The following is a 17,212-nucleotide window of genomic DNA, read 5'->3' as shown; positions in this document are numbered from 1 at the left end:
CATGAGGCAAGCCTTTACCATAGTATGATTGGTCGATTCGTGGCTGGTTTGGCGGATTCTGCGCTGGATTTCCGCAATACATCCAGTATGGCGAAGACTTACGACTATTTGTTTAAACTGCTGTTAATCGGGGATTCGGGCGTCGGGAAGACCTGCGTGTTGTTCAGATTTTCGGAGGATGCCTTTAACTCGACTTTCATTTCGACGATAGGTATGTATTTCTCTGTTTGTAAGGGCAAACAATTCGTTTGGGTTCGAATTGTTTAGGAAACGTCAGGTAGAGCTAACGGCTAAGCTAATGGGCTCTATCAGCTCTTGTTTTTATGTGTTGGCTTATATTTTGTTTTTTTAACGTTGACAGTTTTACTGCTTTTTCGTCCACTTATTAGCAGTTTTATGTGCTGATATGGTGTCTATTTGAGGAAAGATTTCGCTTCTTTGCCAGCCGGTTGTGGTTAGCAGCTAGTTACTTTGACAGAATGACTCAGACAGTAAATAATGTATTTGTTTTTATTCTCTTTTTAGATACTTTAAAATATAAAATTAGCTAAAATCATCAGATGAACTGCAGTGTTGGGTGTATTACATTACTAAGTAATTAAATTACTTTTTCATTGAAAAAAGTAAGGGATTACACAGTTAGGGATTACATCAGTTACTTCTGATGTAATTGTGTTAAATACTGTATAGATTCTAGAACAATTCTATATAAAACAATAGTGAATTTAAAATCGAATTTTAACGTCTAATGTTAAAATGCATGTTTTCTAATTTAACGCTGCCCCTTTAAATTCTTTGGCCAGTTCATGAATAATTTATTTGATTTTATATGATTTATTTGAAAGAATTAAAAGAACAGTTTCATGTCTATACTTGTATTTTTCATCTGGTCGAGGTTGAAAAGGGTTTTCGAAAGTAATTAGTAATAAGTAATGCAATTACATTTCAGATAGAGTAATTAGTACAGTAATCTAATTCTACACTGTAGAAGATGTAATTAGTAGTTAGTAATTAATTACTTTTTTTAGAGTAACTTACCCAACACTGATGAACTGTTAGATACGCAATTAAAAGTAAAATATAAGTATGAGACCTTTTAGTTATGCCTTACCTATTTCACCACCATTATGTGTTCTAAAAACTAAATATTTCACCTGATATAATAACATAATTCCTTTCTATTATTGAAATAGCTTTAAAATAAGACATTACAGTTAAAAATAGTGTTATGTCTACCACCCCTGGAGTCGCGAGTTCAAATCCAGGGCGTGCTGAGTGACTCCAGCCAGGTCTCCTAAGCAACCAAATTGGCCCGGTTGCTAGGGAGGGTAGAGTCACATGGGGTAACCTCTTCGTGGTCGCGATTAGTGGTTCTCGCTCTCAATGGGGTGCGTGGTAAGTTGTGCGTGGATCGCGGAGAGTAGCATGAGCCTCCACATGCTGTGTGTCTCCGTGGTGTCATGCACAATGAGCCACACGATAAGATGCATGGATTGAAGCGGAGGCAACTGAGACATGTCCTCCGCCACCCGGATTGAGATGAGTAACCGCACCATCACGAGGACCAAATAAGCAGTGGGGATTGGGCATGCCAAATTGGGGAGAAAAAGGGGATAAAGAAATGGTGCTATGGTGGTACCATGGTACAGTGATGGTTTTATATTGTACATAAATTGTACTGAATGATAACCATATTCATACACCATGTACTCCAAGGTACCTTTAAAGAATAAAAGGATCATATAAAATAACCACTTACACCAACCCAAGGCAGGTTTGATCTTAATAAGGAGAAGTATAAAAGAGACACTTTATCATGTGTTGGTTTATAGGCTAATAACTGATTATACAGTTGTATATTTTATTCTCTAGGCATCGATTTCAAAATTAGGACAATAGAACTAGATGGCAAGAAGATCAAGTTACAGATATGGTAAGTTTCTAGCTCTCTTTCTTCCTGGTGTCATTCTCAACACTATTTGAACATTAGCTGCTTGCTGGAGTGGCACGGATGACCTCATTTATGCAAGTACATGTGAGATTGTTCTGAAGGAACCATTGTATAGTGAAAGCATGACTGGTTTAATTCCTTTGCATACCAGCACATTTTAATGGTTGCCCTTTGCCCTGGTTGGGAGAAGGTCGGCTTGCTTAGGTTCATCTTCCACTTTACCAGACCCACTAACTGTATTACCGCAGTGGAAATGAGTCTCAAATGATCTTAAGATGGGCTTGTTTGATTTATTTGCAGGGACACAGCTGGACAGGAGCGATTCAGAACAATCACAACGGCGTATTACAGAGGTGCAATGGTAAGAAGGCACTGGAAATATTCACTCCATACTATACAATGTTTCGTATATTGAACTTAAACAAGTTGGTCTTGGCAGTTGTATGAAGGTGTACTTAAGTGCTGGTTAACCTTTTAAGCTCTGAAGGTGTTTTTAAAGATTTCCTGTTTCAGTGGATTACCCAAAATTAAAGGCTTATAACTCGACAAAAAACAACAACGAGGGTATATTGTTTGGTATCATTGTAAAGAAAACTTTTCACATTTTTTAATGATATAGATTATGATAAATTCTGAGACACTCAGCCCAAGAAACTGCTGAAAAATCACAAAGCCAGAGGCCTGGATAGCTCAGCGAGTATTGACGCTGATTACCACCCCTGGAGTCGCTAGTTCAAATCCAGGGTGTGCTGCATGACTCCAGCCAGGTCTCCTAAGCAACCAAATTGGCCCGGTTGCTAGGGAGGGTAGAGTCACTAGTAGGTGCGTGGATTGACGGTCTCAGACGCGGAGGCAATTGAGATTTGTCCTCCGCCACCCAGATTGAGGCGAGTAACTACGCCACCATGAGGACTTGGAGCACATTGGGAATTGTGCATTCCAAATTGGGGAGAAAAAGAAAAAAAAAACCTTGAGCCAAAAATTTACTTATTTGAAGTTATATATCTCTGAGTGTGAATGAGGTGGCTCCAAAAAACTGCTTTTGTTTTGTTCCCATTCATGTCAACTGTAATAGAAAAAAAAATTGTTGATACAACAAAGCAATCAAATGTAATAGCATTACAAAAATGATTTATAGTAATGTACAAAAATGTCTCCAAATATCCAAAAGTAAAACATAATAATTGTACATAAGAACTAATTACACATGCAAACACAACAATGACTAAAGGTTTGCATAGTATGCAGACATGATTTTAGTAATGAGATTTCACAAAATGAGTGTCATTCTGTGCCATTTGAGTCATTATTGAGTCTGTGTCATGTACTTGGCATCATCTCCTGGTTGCCATATGTGACATTCACCAATCACATGTCTCTCTGTACAAATATGGATGATTTTTGCACCGATCTATCCCAGTCCGATTGGTTTAGCGTTCCACGATGCTGCATCATTTCCGATGATGTCATCTGATCCAGGAAAGCTAAAGTGTTTTTAGCCATGTAGCCAGATGCTGTGTGCACATTGTGCTTCGTGTGGGTTATCTAATGATCTATGCATCTGATTACCTTGAGTGTGGGCTCATTTTAAAGATAATCACCTCCTCTGAGTAATGGTATGTGATATTTTATGTTCTGTTTATTTTTTATGACGTTATAAGCAAAAACATGCCATATAAGCAACACTTGTTCACATGAAACATAAATGTCAAAGACATATACTTGGCTATTACTTGCTTAATTTTTGTCTGTGAGTAAAACAAATAGGCTGGTTGTGTTCTACTCTTTGAGAGCTTTCCAACAACATATGACACATGGCTATTTGATCAGTTTGATGTTTTTTACTGATTACAATATTTTTACAGTGCAAAATGTTTAATAAATTATCAAAATGGAACACTTCTGATTTGTCTGCAAATTTCAAAGCACTTGTTCAGTTTTGGTCATAATGCCTGCATGCATTGGAAATTTGAGCTTCTAAGCTTTCAAACGATACCCATTTTGTGTTTGTCAAGACTGTAGTTATTAATATTTTGACAGATTATTTTTTTCTTGTGGGCCCGCCGGCAAGCTTATAGGGATAACGCTGTGTTTCATATGTTACTTTCTATGCTCTTTGTAACTGCAGACTTTGTGGAGTTTTGTTTCTGATTTGTTTTGTGGTCTGTTTTCAGGGTATCATGCTGGTTTATGATATTACCAATGAGAAATCCTTTGACAACATCAAGAACTGGATCCGGAACATAGAGGAGGTGAGTGACTAAAATGCTTATTTTAGCTGATGTTTACAGTTTATCACTGTATAGATATGGCACATTATGTTCTACTGTATTGGGTTTTTTTTTACGCAGCATGCATCAGCAGATGTAGAGAAAATGATTTTGGGGAACAAATGTGACATCAACGAGAAGAGGCAGGTGTCCAAAGACAGAGGGGAGAAGGTGAGTGGACCTGGTTTTTAACAGATCTTCAGCGTGGTGTTCTTGCATACCATCTTAAAATTGTTCAAGTATGGTATTATTTCAGTAGACAATATGGCAAAATTTCCCCTGCCAAATAATTAATAATGGAAATGCAGTTTGCACCACATTTTACTTCCATAACTTGATGTTTTTCCGAATGAAAGAGTGAGTAAAAAATTTACTTGGGACTTAATTTTATCCATTGGAAATTGATTGGATGCTGAAAAGTGGTTAAAGAAGGATTGGTGATGTCAGCCGAAAAATAAAGTCGTTTCAGAGGGAGAGCAAGAAATTACATTATGATGGATTATAAAGAGACACAGGAAAAAAGAAAGCGGGTGCTGTTTTTGTGGACTTAACATCAGGTTATGACACGGTCTGGCATAAAGGACTCATACTCAAACTGCTCCATATCATCCCAAACAAGAAATTGGTCCTCTTTATCCAAGAACTAATCTCTAACAGATCATTTACCTTAACCCTCTGGGGTCTGAAGGTGTTTTGGGCCCTGGAGAAGTTTTGACATGCCTTGACATTTGTGCTTTTTTCAGTTGCTTAAAAACATATTAATGGCTAAATTATGGCTCTGATAACACTGTATTCAGCACAAACTGGGCTACATAATATGTGAGCAACATGTATGTACATGTTTGTATTTTTGAGAAAATAACGTTTATGCGTGGTTTTTGAAAAAACAAAAATGTTAAGTCACTGAAATAAGGCCATATAACACATACTAAACATTTGTTCACAAGACTTTTGAGAACTGGATCTTGTAGCCTCTAGGCATTTTTGCTACAAAATGATGTGAAAACCATCCTAATCCTTGAATATATTGTCAAATGCAATTTATTCCTGTGATCAAAGCTGAATTTCCAGCATCATTACTGCAGTCTTCAGTGTCACGTGATCCTTCAGAAATCATTCTAATATGCTGATTTTCTAATATGGGCATATTTACAGCACATTTTACACATTTACACCTGAACAGATATTTGCAAGCACAAGCTTCGTTGATGATAATGAGGCGGCATAAACACTAATTAAAATATAATCTAAACATTCATATTATTTTTATATCATATTACATGTCATATTGATAACATACAGTATACAATTTAAATACGTGCTTTAGCCGAAACAACATTTAAATGTAACTAAAACTTGCCTATTAGGACATATTTCAAATTTCAATACTCTGAATACTGGCTGGCAAGTCTGGAAATAGTCCAACTAGTAAAATATGTACATGTTTATATAAAATAGCATGTCAACTAATGTAAAATAAAGACTTATTCAATTATATCCTCGGCTGGATCAAGACGCTCTTCAAAATGCAAACGTTCCTTGTCGGATTCCTGCTCTTCTTCTGAGGAAAATGTGAACTCTTCATCACTATCCAGGACCATCTGAAGAGCTTCCTCACCTGTGTAGCATGCCATCTTCCAAACGCGCAGGAAGGTGAATGAACTTGATGCTTTTTAAGGCACTGTTGGGGGCGTTCACCATTTGCATTGACCGCCTCAGCACATTACCGTATGAATAGCGCGATCTGTTGGTGGTCAGGATCTCATTAGGGATAATGAGCTGAGCCAGGAGAAACTGTACATCACTTTGTTTCATACAGATTACATTGCTGGAGAATATTTGTTTTAAATTTGAATTATTTTATTTAAAAGTAGACATTTTAAGCTTTCTTTAGACATATATTTCATGTTTGTCTGATAAGTATTCGCGGAGTTTCAGTTCATTTTTGTGACGTGTTTCAGAAAGATGCTTGCGGAGACAGAGACGGCTGAAAGCGCACCTTGTTTATTTTCTTTATTTTACAAAAGCACAAGGTTTTGTTGTTATTGTGAGTGTACACAAAAGTAGACCCTTTATAGTTTCTAATGATGTCTTACACTTATCTGTATGCCCAAAAATGACGGAGTATTTTTAGTTGTTTCCGCTGTTACGCGGAAAAAATCCAGCAGGACTTGCCGGCGCGTCCGTCGACCCCAGAGGGTTAACATTGGGCAACGACACCTCCAGGAAAGTCTACCCTAAGAATGGCGTCCCGCAAGGCTCGGTGCTGGCGCCAGTGCTGTTTAACATCTACAAAGCTGACCTGCCATGTACAACTGCCAAAAAGTACATATACGCAGATGACATCGCTATTATGCATTGCTCTACAGACATCAAGGCAATAGAAACTACATTATCGATTGACCTGAACAAGCTGAACTGCTACTTCAAAGATTGGAGTTTAAAACTTAGCATCACCAAGACAGTGAGCAGCATTTTCCACCTCGCCAATCGCCTTGCTAACATAACAATCAACGTCAAGTGTGAAGACAAAACTATCCCATTTGTGAAAAGCCCGGAATATCTAGGAGTTATCCTTGACTGCTCACTGACCTTCAAACAACATCTCGAACAAACAGCAGAAAAAATCCAAGCAAGGAACAACCTCCTGCGAAGACTAGCTGGCATTAGCTGGGGTGCAAACTTCACCGCATTACGCACCTCTGTGCTTTCTCTAGCCTTCTCGGTACTGAATACTGCTCTCCTGCCTGGCATAACAGCAGCCACACAAAGAAGGTAGACACAGCCCTGAACAACAGCATGCGCATTATCACCGGGTGCATTAGATATACGCCCACTGAGCTGCTACCGATACTCAGCGGCATCTCTCCACCAAATCTTCGCAGAGAAGAAAGTTGTATCAACCTTGCACTGAAAGCCTTGGATGACCACCTGCTGCACGATGCCATCTGCAACCGGGACACCACAATCCTCCGCCTAGAAAACTGGCATTCACCTTCTAACACAATGAGGCGCCTTATGAAAGAAGCAAATAATGACAATGGCACCAATTGGGCTATCAGAAAGTGGCAAGACGCGTGGAATAATAACAACCACAGACTGAAACAGTTTATCGACAAAGTATCTAACAAACCCACTGGAAATGACCTACCCAGACAAGTCTGGGTCAAGCTGAACCGACTAAGAACTGGACATGGCCGTTTCTGGGCCACCTTACACAAGTGGGGTCTCACTGATGACCCAATCTGCGAATGCGGCGACGGCAAGGAGCAGACGGCCGACCGCATTCTGTATTCCTGCTCCCGCTTCAGGTGCCCCTGCAACTTCACCGATTTGGATGATGCCAGCCACAACTGGCTGAGGCACCTGACTGTGAAATTATAATTTTAATAATTATAATGTAATTTCTGCATGTTAAGCTCATACGAAAAAAAATAAAGACACACCTTTTTTCTTCTTCTTTGGAGTAATGTGTACTACTGAATCAGGCATAAGACCAGGAATATTTTAGGGATGTACTGATGTATCGGCTGCCGGTATTTATCGGCCAATTATTAACCAAATTAAAACTATCTACATATCGGTTATAAGCATGAAAACACAGATATGGAAAAACTGGTTGATTTATAATTAATTAGTAACACACTTTTTGTAAAAACTCTGAGAATTTAAATGCACAATCCAGAAATAATAATAGCCACAATATGTAGAAGGGTTGGCAGTCCTAAGCACATGTAATATTTCATTTTTATTCTGTCTCGTTCTCAATTTAATGCGTAAATATGGATGTGACAGTTGTGAAAGCAGCACTTACCTATAGGCTTCATGATGAAGGAAACCAGCAGACTTTGACCTCTGATATATCGGTATGATATCCATTAATGCTGCATGATTAATTGAATTAAGATTAAAATTGCAATACGGCCTTACGCGATTACGAAGGCTTTTTGCATTCAGTGCTTCTGTCAGTTCATCAAAAAAAAAAATTTAAAAATATGTTATCATATTTAGTTTTTGTTTTTTATGGTATCTTTTTTATTTTTAATTCAGGCTCTTTAAAATTTTGGCCTGTCATGTGTTCAACAGATCCAATCCATGTTCAATGGAATTTATTTATTGTTAGAACAGTGAAAAAGCTTGTGTACCTTTTTGTACATTTTTAAAGCATAATTCCAAAGTATAACTGTGATTTGATGACAAAATTAGATAAGTGGCAAAATATTGGTATCAGCCTTTTTTTTTTATTTCTTTTTTTTTTTTTTTTTTTTTGTCAAAATCGGTATTGTATCAGCCAAAAGTGTTCTAATCGGTGCTATGGGGAAGAGAAAGACACCACCCCCTTTCCAAATATTTACCTTTTGTTGCCTTACAGCCTTAAAGGAAAACATACTAATAGACTTTTTCTAGCTTCATTTACACAGTAACCCACAATATCAAAGTAAAAAGAAAAACAGCATCTGGTGACTATTTATACCAACTGTAAATGGTGCAAATTATGATTTAATTATCTAAGTCTGAAGTTTACATACACTTAGGTTGAAGTCATTAAAGCTCAATTAAGCACTCCACAAATTTAATATTTATAAGTCATTTAGGACATCTACTTTGTACATGACACAAATAATTTTTCCAACAATTGTTTACAGACAGATTGTTTCACTTTTAAGTTTAGAAGTTTACATACACTAAGTTAACTGTGCCTTTTAAGCAGCTTGGAAAATTCCAGAAAATGATGTCAAGCCTTTAGACAATTCGCTTCTGATAGGAGGTGTACTGAATTGGAGGTGTACCTGTGGATGTATTTTAAGGCCTACTTTCAAACTCAGTGCCTCTTTGCTTGACATCATGGGAAAATCAAAGAAATCAGCCAAAACCTCAGAAAAAAAAATTGTGGACCTCCACAAGTCTGGCTCATCCTTGGGAGCAATTTCCAAACACCTGAAGGTACCACATTCATCTGTACAAACAATAGTACACAAGTATAAACACCATGGGACCACGCAGCCAGCATACCACTCAGGAAGGAGATGCATTCTGTCTCCTAGAGATGAACGTAGTTTGGTGCGAACAGTGCAAATCAATCCCAGAACAACAGCAAAGGACCTTGTGAAGATGCTGGAGGAAACAGGTAGACAAGTATCTATATCCACAGTAAAACGAGTCCTATATCAACATAATCTGAAAGGCTGCTCAGCAAGGAAGACGCCACTGCTCCAAAACCACCATAAAAAAGCCAGACTACAGTTTGCAAGTAATTAATTTAATAATTAATAATAATAATTATATTTATTTATCACACATTATACATTTGCACATATACAGTGAAATTCTTTTTTTCACATATCCCAGCTAAGCTGGGGTCAGAGTGCAGGGTCAGCCATGATACGGCGCCCCTGGAGCAGATAGGGTCAAGGGCCTTGCTCAAGGGCCCAACAGTGGCATCTTGGCGGTGCTGGGGCTTGAACCCCTGACCTTCTGATCAGTAACCCAGAGCCTTAACCGCTGAGCCACCACTGCCCCCACATGGGGACAAAGTCCCCAAGTGCACATGGGGACAAAGATCTTACTTTTTGGCAAAATGTCCTCTGGTCTGATGAAACAAAAATTTAACTGTTTGAAGGAAAAAGGGTGAGGCTTGCAAGCCGAAGAACACCATCCCAACCGTGAAGCATGGGGTTGGCAGCATCATGTTGTGGGGGTGCTTTGCTGCAGGTGGGACAGGTGCACTTCACAAAATAGATGGTATAATGAGGAAGGAAAATTATGTGGATATATTGAAGCAACATCACAAGACATCAGCCAGGAAGTTAAAGCTCAGTCGCAAATGGGTCTTCCAAATGGACAATGACCCCAAGTATACCTCCAGAGCTGTAGCAAAATGGCTGAAGGACAACAAAGTCAAGGTATTGGAGTGGCCATCACAAAGCCCTGACCTCAATCCAATAGAAAATTTGTGGGCAGAACTGAAAAAGCGTGTGCGAGCAAGGAGGCCAACAAACCTGACTCAGTTAAAAATTCCAGCAACTTATTGTGAGAAGCTTGTGGAAGGATACCCAAAATATTTGACCCAAGTTAAACAATTTAAAGGCAATGCTACCAAATATTAACAAAGTGTATGTAAACTTCTGACCCACTGGGAATGTGATGAAAGAAATAAAAGCTGAAATAAATCATTCTCTCTACTATTATTCTGACATTTCACATTCTTAAAATAAAGTAGTGATCCTAACTGACCTAAGACAGGGAATGTTTTCTACGATTAAATGTCAGGAATTGTGAAAAACTGAGTTTAAATGTTTTTGGCTAAGGTGTATGTAAACTTCAGACTTCAACTCTATCTCACCAATGGATGCCCATAATTGCTATTTTCTGCAGTCTTCTAGCTAAATCATCATGCTAGTATTTTCAAGATCCATTCTGCCTGTACCCATTTAGCTGGCGTTAGAATACGGCATCAAGTTCATGGAGACGAGTGCGAAGGCTAATATCAACGTCGAAAACGTAAGTGTCCTGCATACTCGTCACTCATCTTTTCCTATTGTATCTAAAGCTCATAAAACATTTAAAGGTCTAATCTAGCCATAATGACATGTTTTCTGTTCCACCGACAGGCATTCTTAACGCTTGCCAGAGACATAAAAGCAAAGATGGACATGAAATTGGTAAGAATTTTTGGAAGTAGATTGAAGGAATATTCCGGTTTCAGTACAAGTTTGTGGCATAATGTTGATTATCACAAAACTTCATTTTTGACTCGTCCCTCCTTTTCTTTAAAAAAGCAAAAATCGAGGTTACAGTGAGGCACTTACAATGGAAGTGAATGGGGCCAATACGTAAACAATAAAATATCGCAAGATGTAAACAATATGTGTGTTAACATGATGTTAGTGTAATAAAATCGCTTGCTAAACTTTTCTGTGTAAAGTTATATCCTATTTTACTACTACGTTGCCATGAAGATGTAATGTCAACAAACCCTAAAATTACTGTAAAAATGATGATTTAAACAACTTTACAGCTCAAATAACACATGAGTTTTAACAGTACAATTAATGTAAGTGCTTGCTGTATATAAAATTATAAGCTTCACATTTCTGCCTCACTGTAAAAAGTTTTTTTTAAAGGAGGGACGAAATAAATTTTTGTGGTAATCAACATTATGCCACAAATGCTGTCAATTGAGTTTAAAGGAACAGTTCACCCAAAAATGAAAATTCTCTCATTATTCACTTACCCTGATGCCGTCCCAGATGTGTATGACTGTGTTTCTTCAGCAGAACACAAATGAAGATTTTTAGAAGAAGATAGAGCTCTGTCAGGTCCTTATAATGGATGTACACAGGTGCCAGCACTTTGACGGTCCAAAAGTCACATTTAGTCAGCATAAAAGTAATCCACACGACTCCAGTCGATCAATGAATGTCCTCTGAAGCGAATCGATAGATTTATGTAAGAAACAATTCGGTAATTAAAACGTTTTTAACTTTAAATCGGTGCCTCTATCCAGGGCTCTGACGCTGTTTGAAATGGCCGAACTCTCATGGGACGTTCGTTCTTCTGTTGTAAATAAGCGCCGCTTCCGGATACTCACGTGAACTTGCCGACGCGCTTACGTCACGCGACAGCTACGTAATGTGTCAGCTGCTGGCAGGAAGTGCTTTTTAAAAGTTCATAACGTTTTCATTTTCAATTTATTTTTTACACAAACGTATCGATTTGCTTCAGAAGACATTCATTGATCTACTGGAGTCGTGTGGATTACTTTTATGCTGACTAAATGTGACTTTTGGACCGTCAAAGTGCTGACACCCGTGTACTTCTATTATAAGGACCTGACAGAGCTCTGTCTTCTTCTAAAAATCTTCATTTGTGTTCTGTTGAAGAAACACAGTCATACACATCTGGAATAGCATCAGGGTAAGTGTTCATTTTTGGATGAACTATTCCTTTAACTTATATTGAACCCGGAATATTCCTTTTGATTATGTGTTCCAATCACATCCTCTGTATTTTAATATTTTCAGTATTATCTTGAGATGTGGTTTTGCAATGAGTATTTTTGTCTTTGCTCACACAGGAGGGTAACAATCCTCAGGGCAGCAATCATGGAGTGAAAATTACCACTGAACAGCAGAAAAAGAGCAGCTTCTTTCGCTGTGTGCTACTGTGAAGACCAAGGCCTTACTGTCCACCACTCGTGGGCTGGACATGACTGGACTGTGCTTTCCATCTTAGCACTGCTTACTTTATTTTATCCTCTCTTTCTAGCTCTCCAGCCTTCAGGCCGTTGGCGTTCCTGGCTTCTCAAATCTTCTTCCATTGTCATGTTTGCGATTATACCGTTTCCTCTCGCTTGGAAGTGCATTGGTTCTCCAGACCTGAGACATCACCTGAATACTTCCACCAGTATAAATGTCCACCTAAGGAAGATCCTATTACTCCATCTTCGTTTTTAGCGCTCTGTTTTGAATGCACCACTGCCAGAATCCATCCATTCTCTTCACAGTGACCTGGATGTAGTTGTGATTCTTTTTCTGTGTCTGACCGCTGAGCGTAAGCTGATGTATTAAGCCAGTTTGAGAGTTCTATGGAACATTCTTTATCATTCCATTTTATTTTCAACCCTCGTGCATTCTTTGACAATCACATGACCTTATTGTAATTATAGCAATATTATATCCCACTTATTAAAACAGACATTGTTTTTTTTTTTCATAGTTTTTTTCTTTTTTTTAAAAGTTGGTTTTTTTTTGTCCCCAATTTTCTTTCAGGACCAGCCCTCTTGACTCATCACTAAACTTTGCAATTAACCTTTAAACTCTTGTACCGTGTCCTAACTAGATGCACTTTGAAAAGATTCCAGCGGCAAGCAATTTTTTGTTCGCACTGCGAAACTGCTGCACAACGTGACAGTCACATCCAATCAGAACATATTTGATGTTTAAATGTGTTGTAGGCGATTTCAGCCATTTTACTTCCACAAGACTGAGCTGTTGAATTAGCCACGCCCCTTTCCCCCAAAACCCTGCATTCCAAAGATAACAAATTAGTTTTATTGAGGCTGACATCATGCAGAAAATGTTGTTAAAAACAACAGCAGCAAAATAGCGCCCTCAACTGACAATTGTTATGAACAACATGGCATAAAAATGGCATTAAGCCTCAATTTACTGTAACTACTGTACAGTACTATGAGAACGCGCAAAATGATTGACAGGTCGAAAGCGTCAAAGGCACATTTTTCTTTGCTGTTTACAGAGTCTAGAGCTGTCACAGAGTGAGATATCTCACGACACTTTTTCAGTAATAGCTTTCAGTGAGTAGTACATTTTTTGCATACCTTTCCATTAAAAAAATCACTTACAGCACCTTTAATGTACAGTAATGAGGAGTGTGATTTTGGACCAATAAGATTTCACTGTGGGCAGAGTTACCCAGTGCAACGGCACATAAATAGAAGCCAAACGATTATAAAAATATCGCTCGCCACAAATCACGATTGATTTGGACAAAAACTTGGATGCACATGGAAGAGTGAGCACTCCAAACATTTTTAGTCTATTTTCAAAATGTACGCATTTTAATTGTATAACCCATTTCCATGCAACTTAATTGATTTGAATCAAATTACATTTATTAAACTTATATTTACATATGATACAGTTGCAATGTGTAAATCTTAAAAATAGAATTAAATATATTAAGTGAGCCTTTATTGCTTGTTGCTTTTTTGCGTTGCACCTGGTTGGGACACGGTGTTGCGCAGTTACCCATTACAAAAGTCTTGCATTTACGACATCGTACAAGCTAGTTTTCGCAGACATGGCTAATGAAATTTTCAAACCAAACGATCATTATAAACATGTGAAAAACATGCTTGTTTATTCATCACAACATGTTTACTGCCTCGATATAACTAACCTCTGAAATTTAGATTTTGTTTTGCAAATCAAATATTTATAAAACATGCACAAGACGTTATTTCCAAATAGTTCACTCTTGTATGCAGTATAATGCTAGCTTTAGTTTTAATATTTCTTTACATAAATCCAAAACTCAGCATTTGCTTTATTACGACCAGATGACTTCAGACTTCCAAACTTCCCAAAATGAAAGCGTTCTTTGATTTAAAAACTTGAATTGCATTCAAATTAGTATAATTAAACTGACATGTAGCCCCTTTTAGGATGTGCAATTCCTGAGTTAGTAGTATTATTAACAAGTATGCACAACCAGAAGCAATGCAGGCCCACCTAGAGAGGGCGTCTGTGCAACCTAGACAGCAGAGAAAGCACCTCCCATGCAGAATTGCATGCACTTTATCAGTATCCTATGTGTTGTGTATAGTTTGTGCCAAGTGATAGTTGTGCATTGTAAAGACAGGTGATCTGAAGAATTCATGTTTAATAAAGTTTATTTTAATATTCGTAATTTTAAAAATCATCTCCCTTCACCTGCTAAAGGAATATTTGTACAAGTACTTCTCGAGTTATATCTGTTTTCCTGACAGGAAGCCAAAGGTTTTAGTTTTAGGTGATGCCTTGGCTGCAAATGATGCAGTTTTAAATAAGCAGACTACTTTCAGTTGTGGTCTGTTAATTTGTTTATATTGGTAATGCATTATTAAGTATCTGAATTGCAGACTTGCAGTAGGTCTCTCAAAACCGGTTGAAGCAAGTTGTTGTCGCCAACACCAACGGATTTGGTCCATATGACTAGGCTTATCTACCTGGGAAAAAAGTAATCCAACACAACTGAAAAGGCAAAGTAGATGTGTTGTTGTTATAACTATTGCAAGAAATGTAATTTTATTGAGCTGTATTTTTGGAAGTCTTTCATATTTGAAGTTTACCCAGTTTGTGTATATGGGTTTGTGTTGGTGCAGTAGCGTACGACAGCAATAAGTCACAAAAAGCGGCCATTACTTTCGAGCGAAAGATCAAATTCTCCCTCGTTGGCAATCCAACAGGATGAATCTCATAAAACCTGACAAGAACATGTCCAAGTCATATTTCACCCTAAAATCAATAGAAATGTGATGTTTGATTTTGCGTATAGAAAATTATTATATATTTGTTTTTTTGTTTTTTTTTTGGACCTGTAAGATTTGAGATTTTGAACATTTTTGATAATTAAGCACATTTTCCTCTAAATTCCAATAACTCTAATACAAAATAAATGGCTTTCTTATTACAGTAATGGGACAAAATTATTTAAAAAATAATGTATTTTTATATAATGGTGTACTGCCTTTAGTTTATGCAAATTAATTAAAACTGTGAAAATCATTAGTTGTTTTTGTTTTACTGTAATATGGTAAAAAAGATACTATATTACAGTAACGACAGTCTAAAGAGAATCACCATTGAGAATGAGAATTTTAAATAAAAATCTAAAGAAACATTTTCAGACGCATTATGGTAAAGAGAACTTGCTTAAATGAGGGGTGCGTAATTGCCATAAAAATTGTTATAGTACAAAAAATCCTCAATGGTCTTGAAAATAATATGTGAATATCTATCTATCTATCTATCTATCTATCTATCTACATATATATTATGGTTAAATATGATCTGGACATGTTTATTTGAGATTTACCCATGAATATAAGCACAGTGTTTCAATATTTTTCCAAGGAGGCAGAGACTCATCTATTCTCTTCCTGCAATATGGCCCATTCTAAAGACATTTTTTGCAAGCTTAAAGTGATAGTTCTTCTTTCCATGGAACACAAAAGGACATCTTTCACTTTCAGCATTTGCAACATTTTCCATACCACAAAAGTGAATGTAACTGAGATCATCATTCTGCCTAACATCTCCTTTCGTGATGCATGGAATAAAAAAAACATACAAAACATTTGGAACAACATGAGAGGGAGTCTTTATTTTTGGGTGAACTATCCCTTTAAGTGTTAACCTTGAAATGACTTAATGTTTGCACCTTGTTAATTTTTTTCCAGAAGGAGATGATCGTTTGGGTTTATATTGGTCATATACTCCCATTAGAGTTGGGAATGTGTCTGTAAAGTTGTTGCCCAGCTTCATTCATACTCATCACAGTTCTTTCCTTCCCTTGTCTGATATTGTATACAATTTGCCATTTGTCTTAATAACTAATACTTGATCTTTCATTCTGGATCTATGCATCATGAATGCGATACTGTTGACCACCTGTGTTTTGTTGTATTTTATTTCTTAATTTGCTCAGATGTTCCATTTGATGCATCTTTACCTGCGTTTGGCTGTAATATTGGACCTCAGATGCAATAATTAATCTGGCCTTATAAGGACAGTTTAATGGCAGTTTTTGATAAACTCTCCCTTCAATGGGTGTCAAAGTGATGAAATGCAAAAACTACCATAACAGAAAGCAAAACTTTTTTTTATTTGATTTACAGACAAACCAAGAGGAAAGAAACATTTGCAAACTGGTGCCGCTTTCTGTCTTAATGTAGTGTTTACCTAAACAGTGATGCGTATGTCTGTCAGATTTCATTTCTGTCTCTTTTCTTCCTGCACTTCCTGATTTAAAATCGCTATGTCATCCATATCATTTACAGATTTATATTTTATATGACCATATTTTTCATTTGTCAATTGTGAGGTAACTGGGGATATTGTTAAATTACATTTTGGTATAAAAAGAAACAATTGTAAATAACTCTTTAAAAAAAAAAAAAAAAGATCTACTTAAATTGTACTGTACTTTCTAAAAACATTGAAAAACTGATCTACAGTTTTTGTAGATATCTGTACTTTTGATTTATTAAAGTAAGATTCTTTTAAGAGATGGAGTTGTGTTTGTGTTCAATCTTAAAACTGATGAATTATTCATTTTAAGGTGTTGATTTGATTTAATATCATGCACTGTAAATAGCTGGTTAATAATTATTTAAGACTTTGCTTATTTAGGCACATTAATGGCTTGTTTTTAAAATGAATTCATGTGCTCTTGAAGTTTAAACCTTTTGAATCATAAACATTTTGAT

The 17,212-nt window shown here is 37.0% G+C and overlaps 1 protein-coding gene across 1 annotated transcript; it reads left to right on the top strand.

The window, feature by feature from the left end:
* The first annotated feature begins 56 nt into the window (after positions 1-56).
* Positions 57-17,013, top strand: LOC127442530 (ras-related protein Rab-8A). The gene is made up of 8 exons (XM_051700636.1): positions 57-211; positions 1,873-1,933; positions 2,252-2,312; positions 4,126-4,203; positions 4,303-4,392; positions 10,657-10,722; positions 10,833-10,883; positions 12,299-17,013. The coding sequence occupies exons 1-8, from the start codon at positions 88-90 to the stop codon at positions 12,389-12,391; spliced, it is 624 nt and encodes a 207-aa protein (XP_051556596.1). The 5' UTR covers positions 57-87; the 3' UTR covers positions 12,392-17,013.
* Positions 17,014-17,212: the final 199 nt, after the last annotated feature.

The sequence above is a fragment of the Myxocyprinus asiaticus genome, chromosome 6 (assembly GCF_019703515.2).
Source record: "Myxocyprinus asiaticus isolate MX2 ecotype Aquarium Trade chromosome 6, UBuf_Myxa_2, whole genome shotgun sequence".
NCBI classification, from domain to species: domain Eukaryota; kingdom Metazoa; phylum Chordata; class Actinopteri; order Cypriniformes; family Catostomidae; genus Myxocyprinus; species Myxocyprinus asiaticus.
The sequence above is the reverse complement of the archived record's forward strand: the minus strand, read 5'-3'. Positions and strand labels throughout refer to the sequence as shown.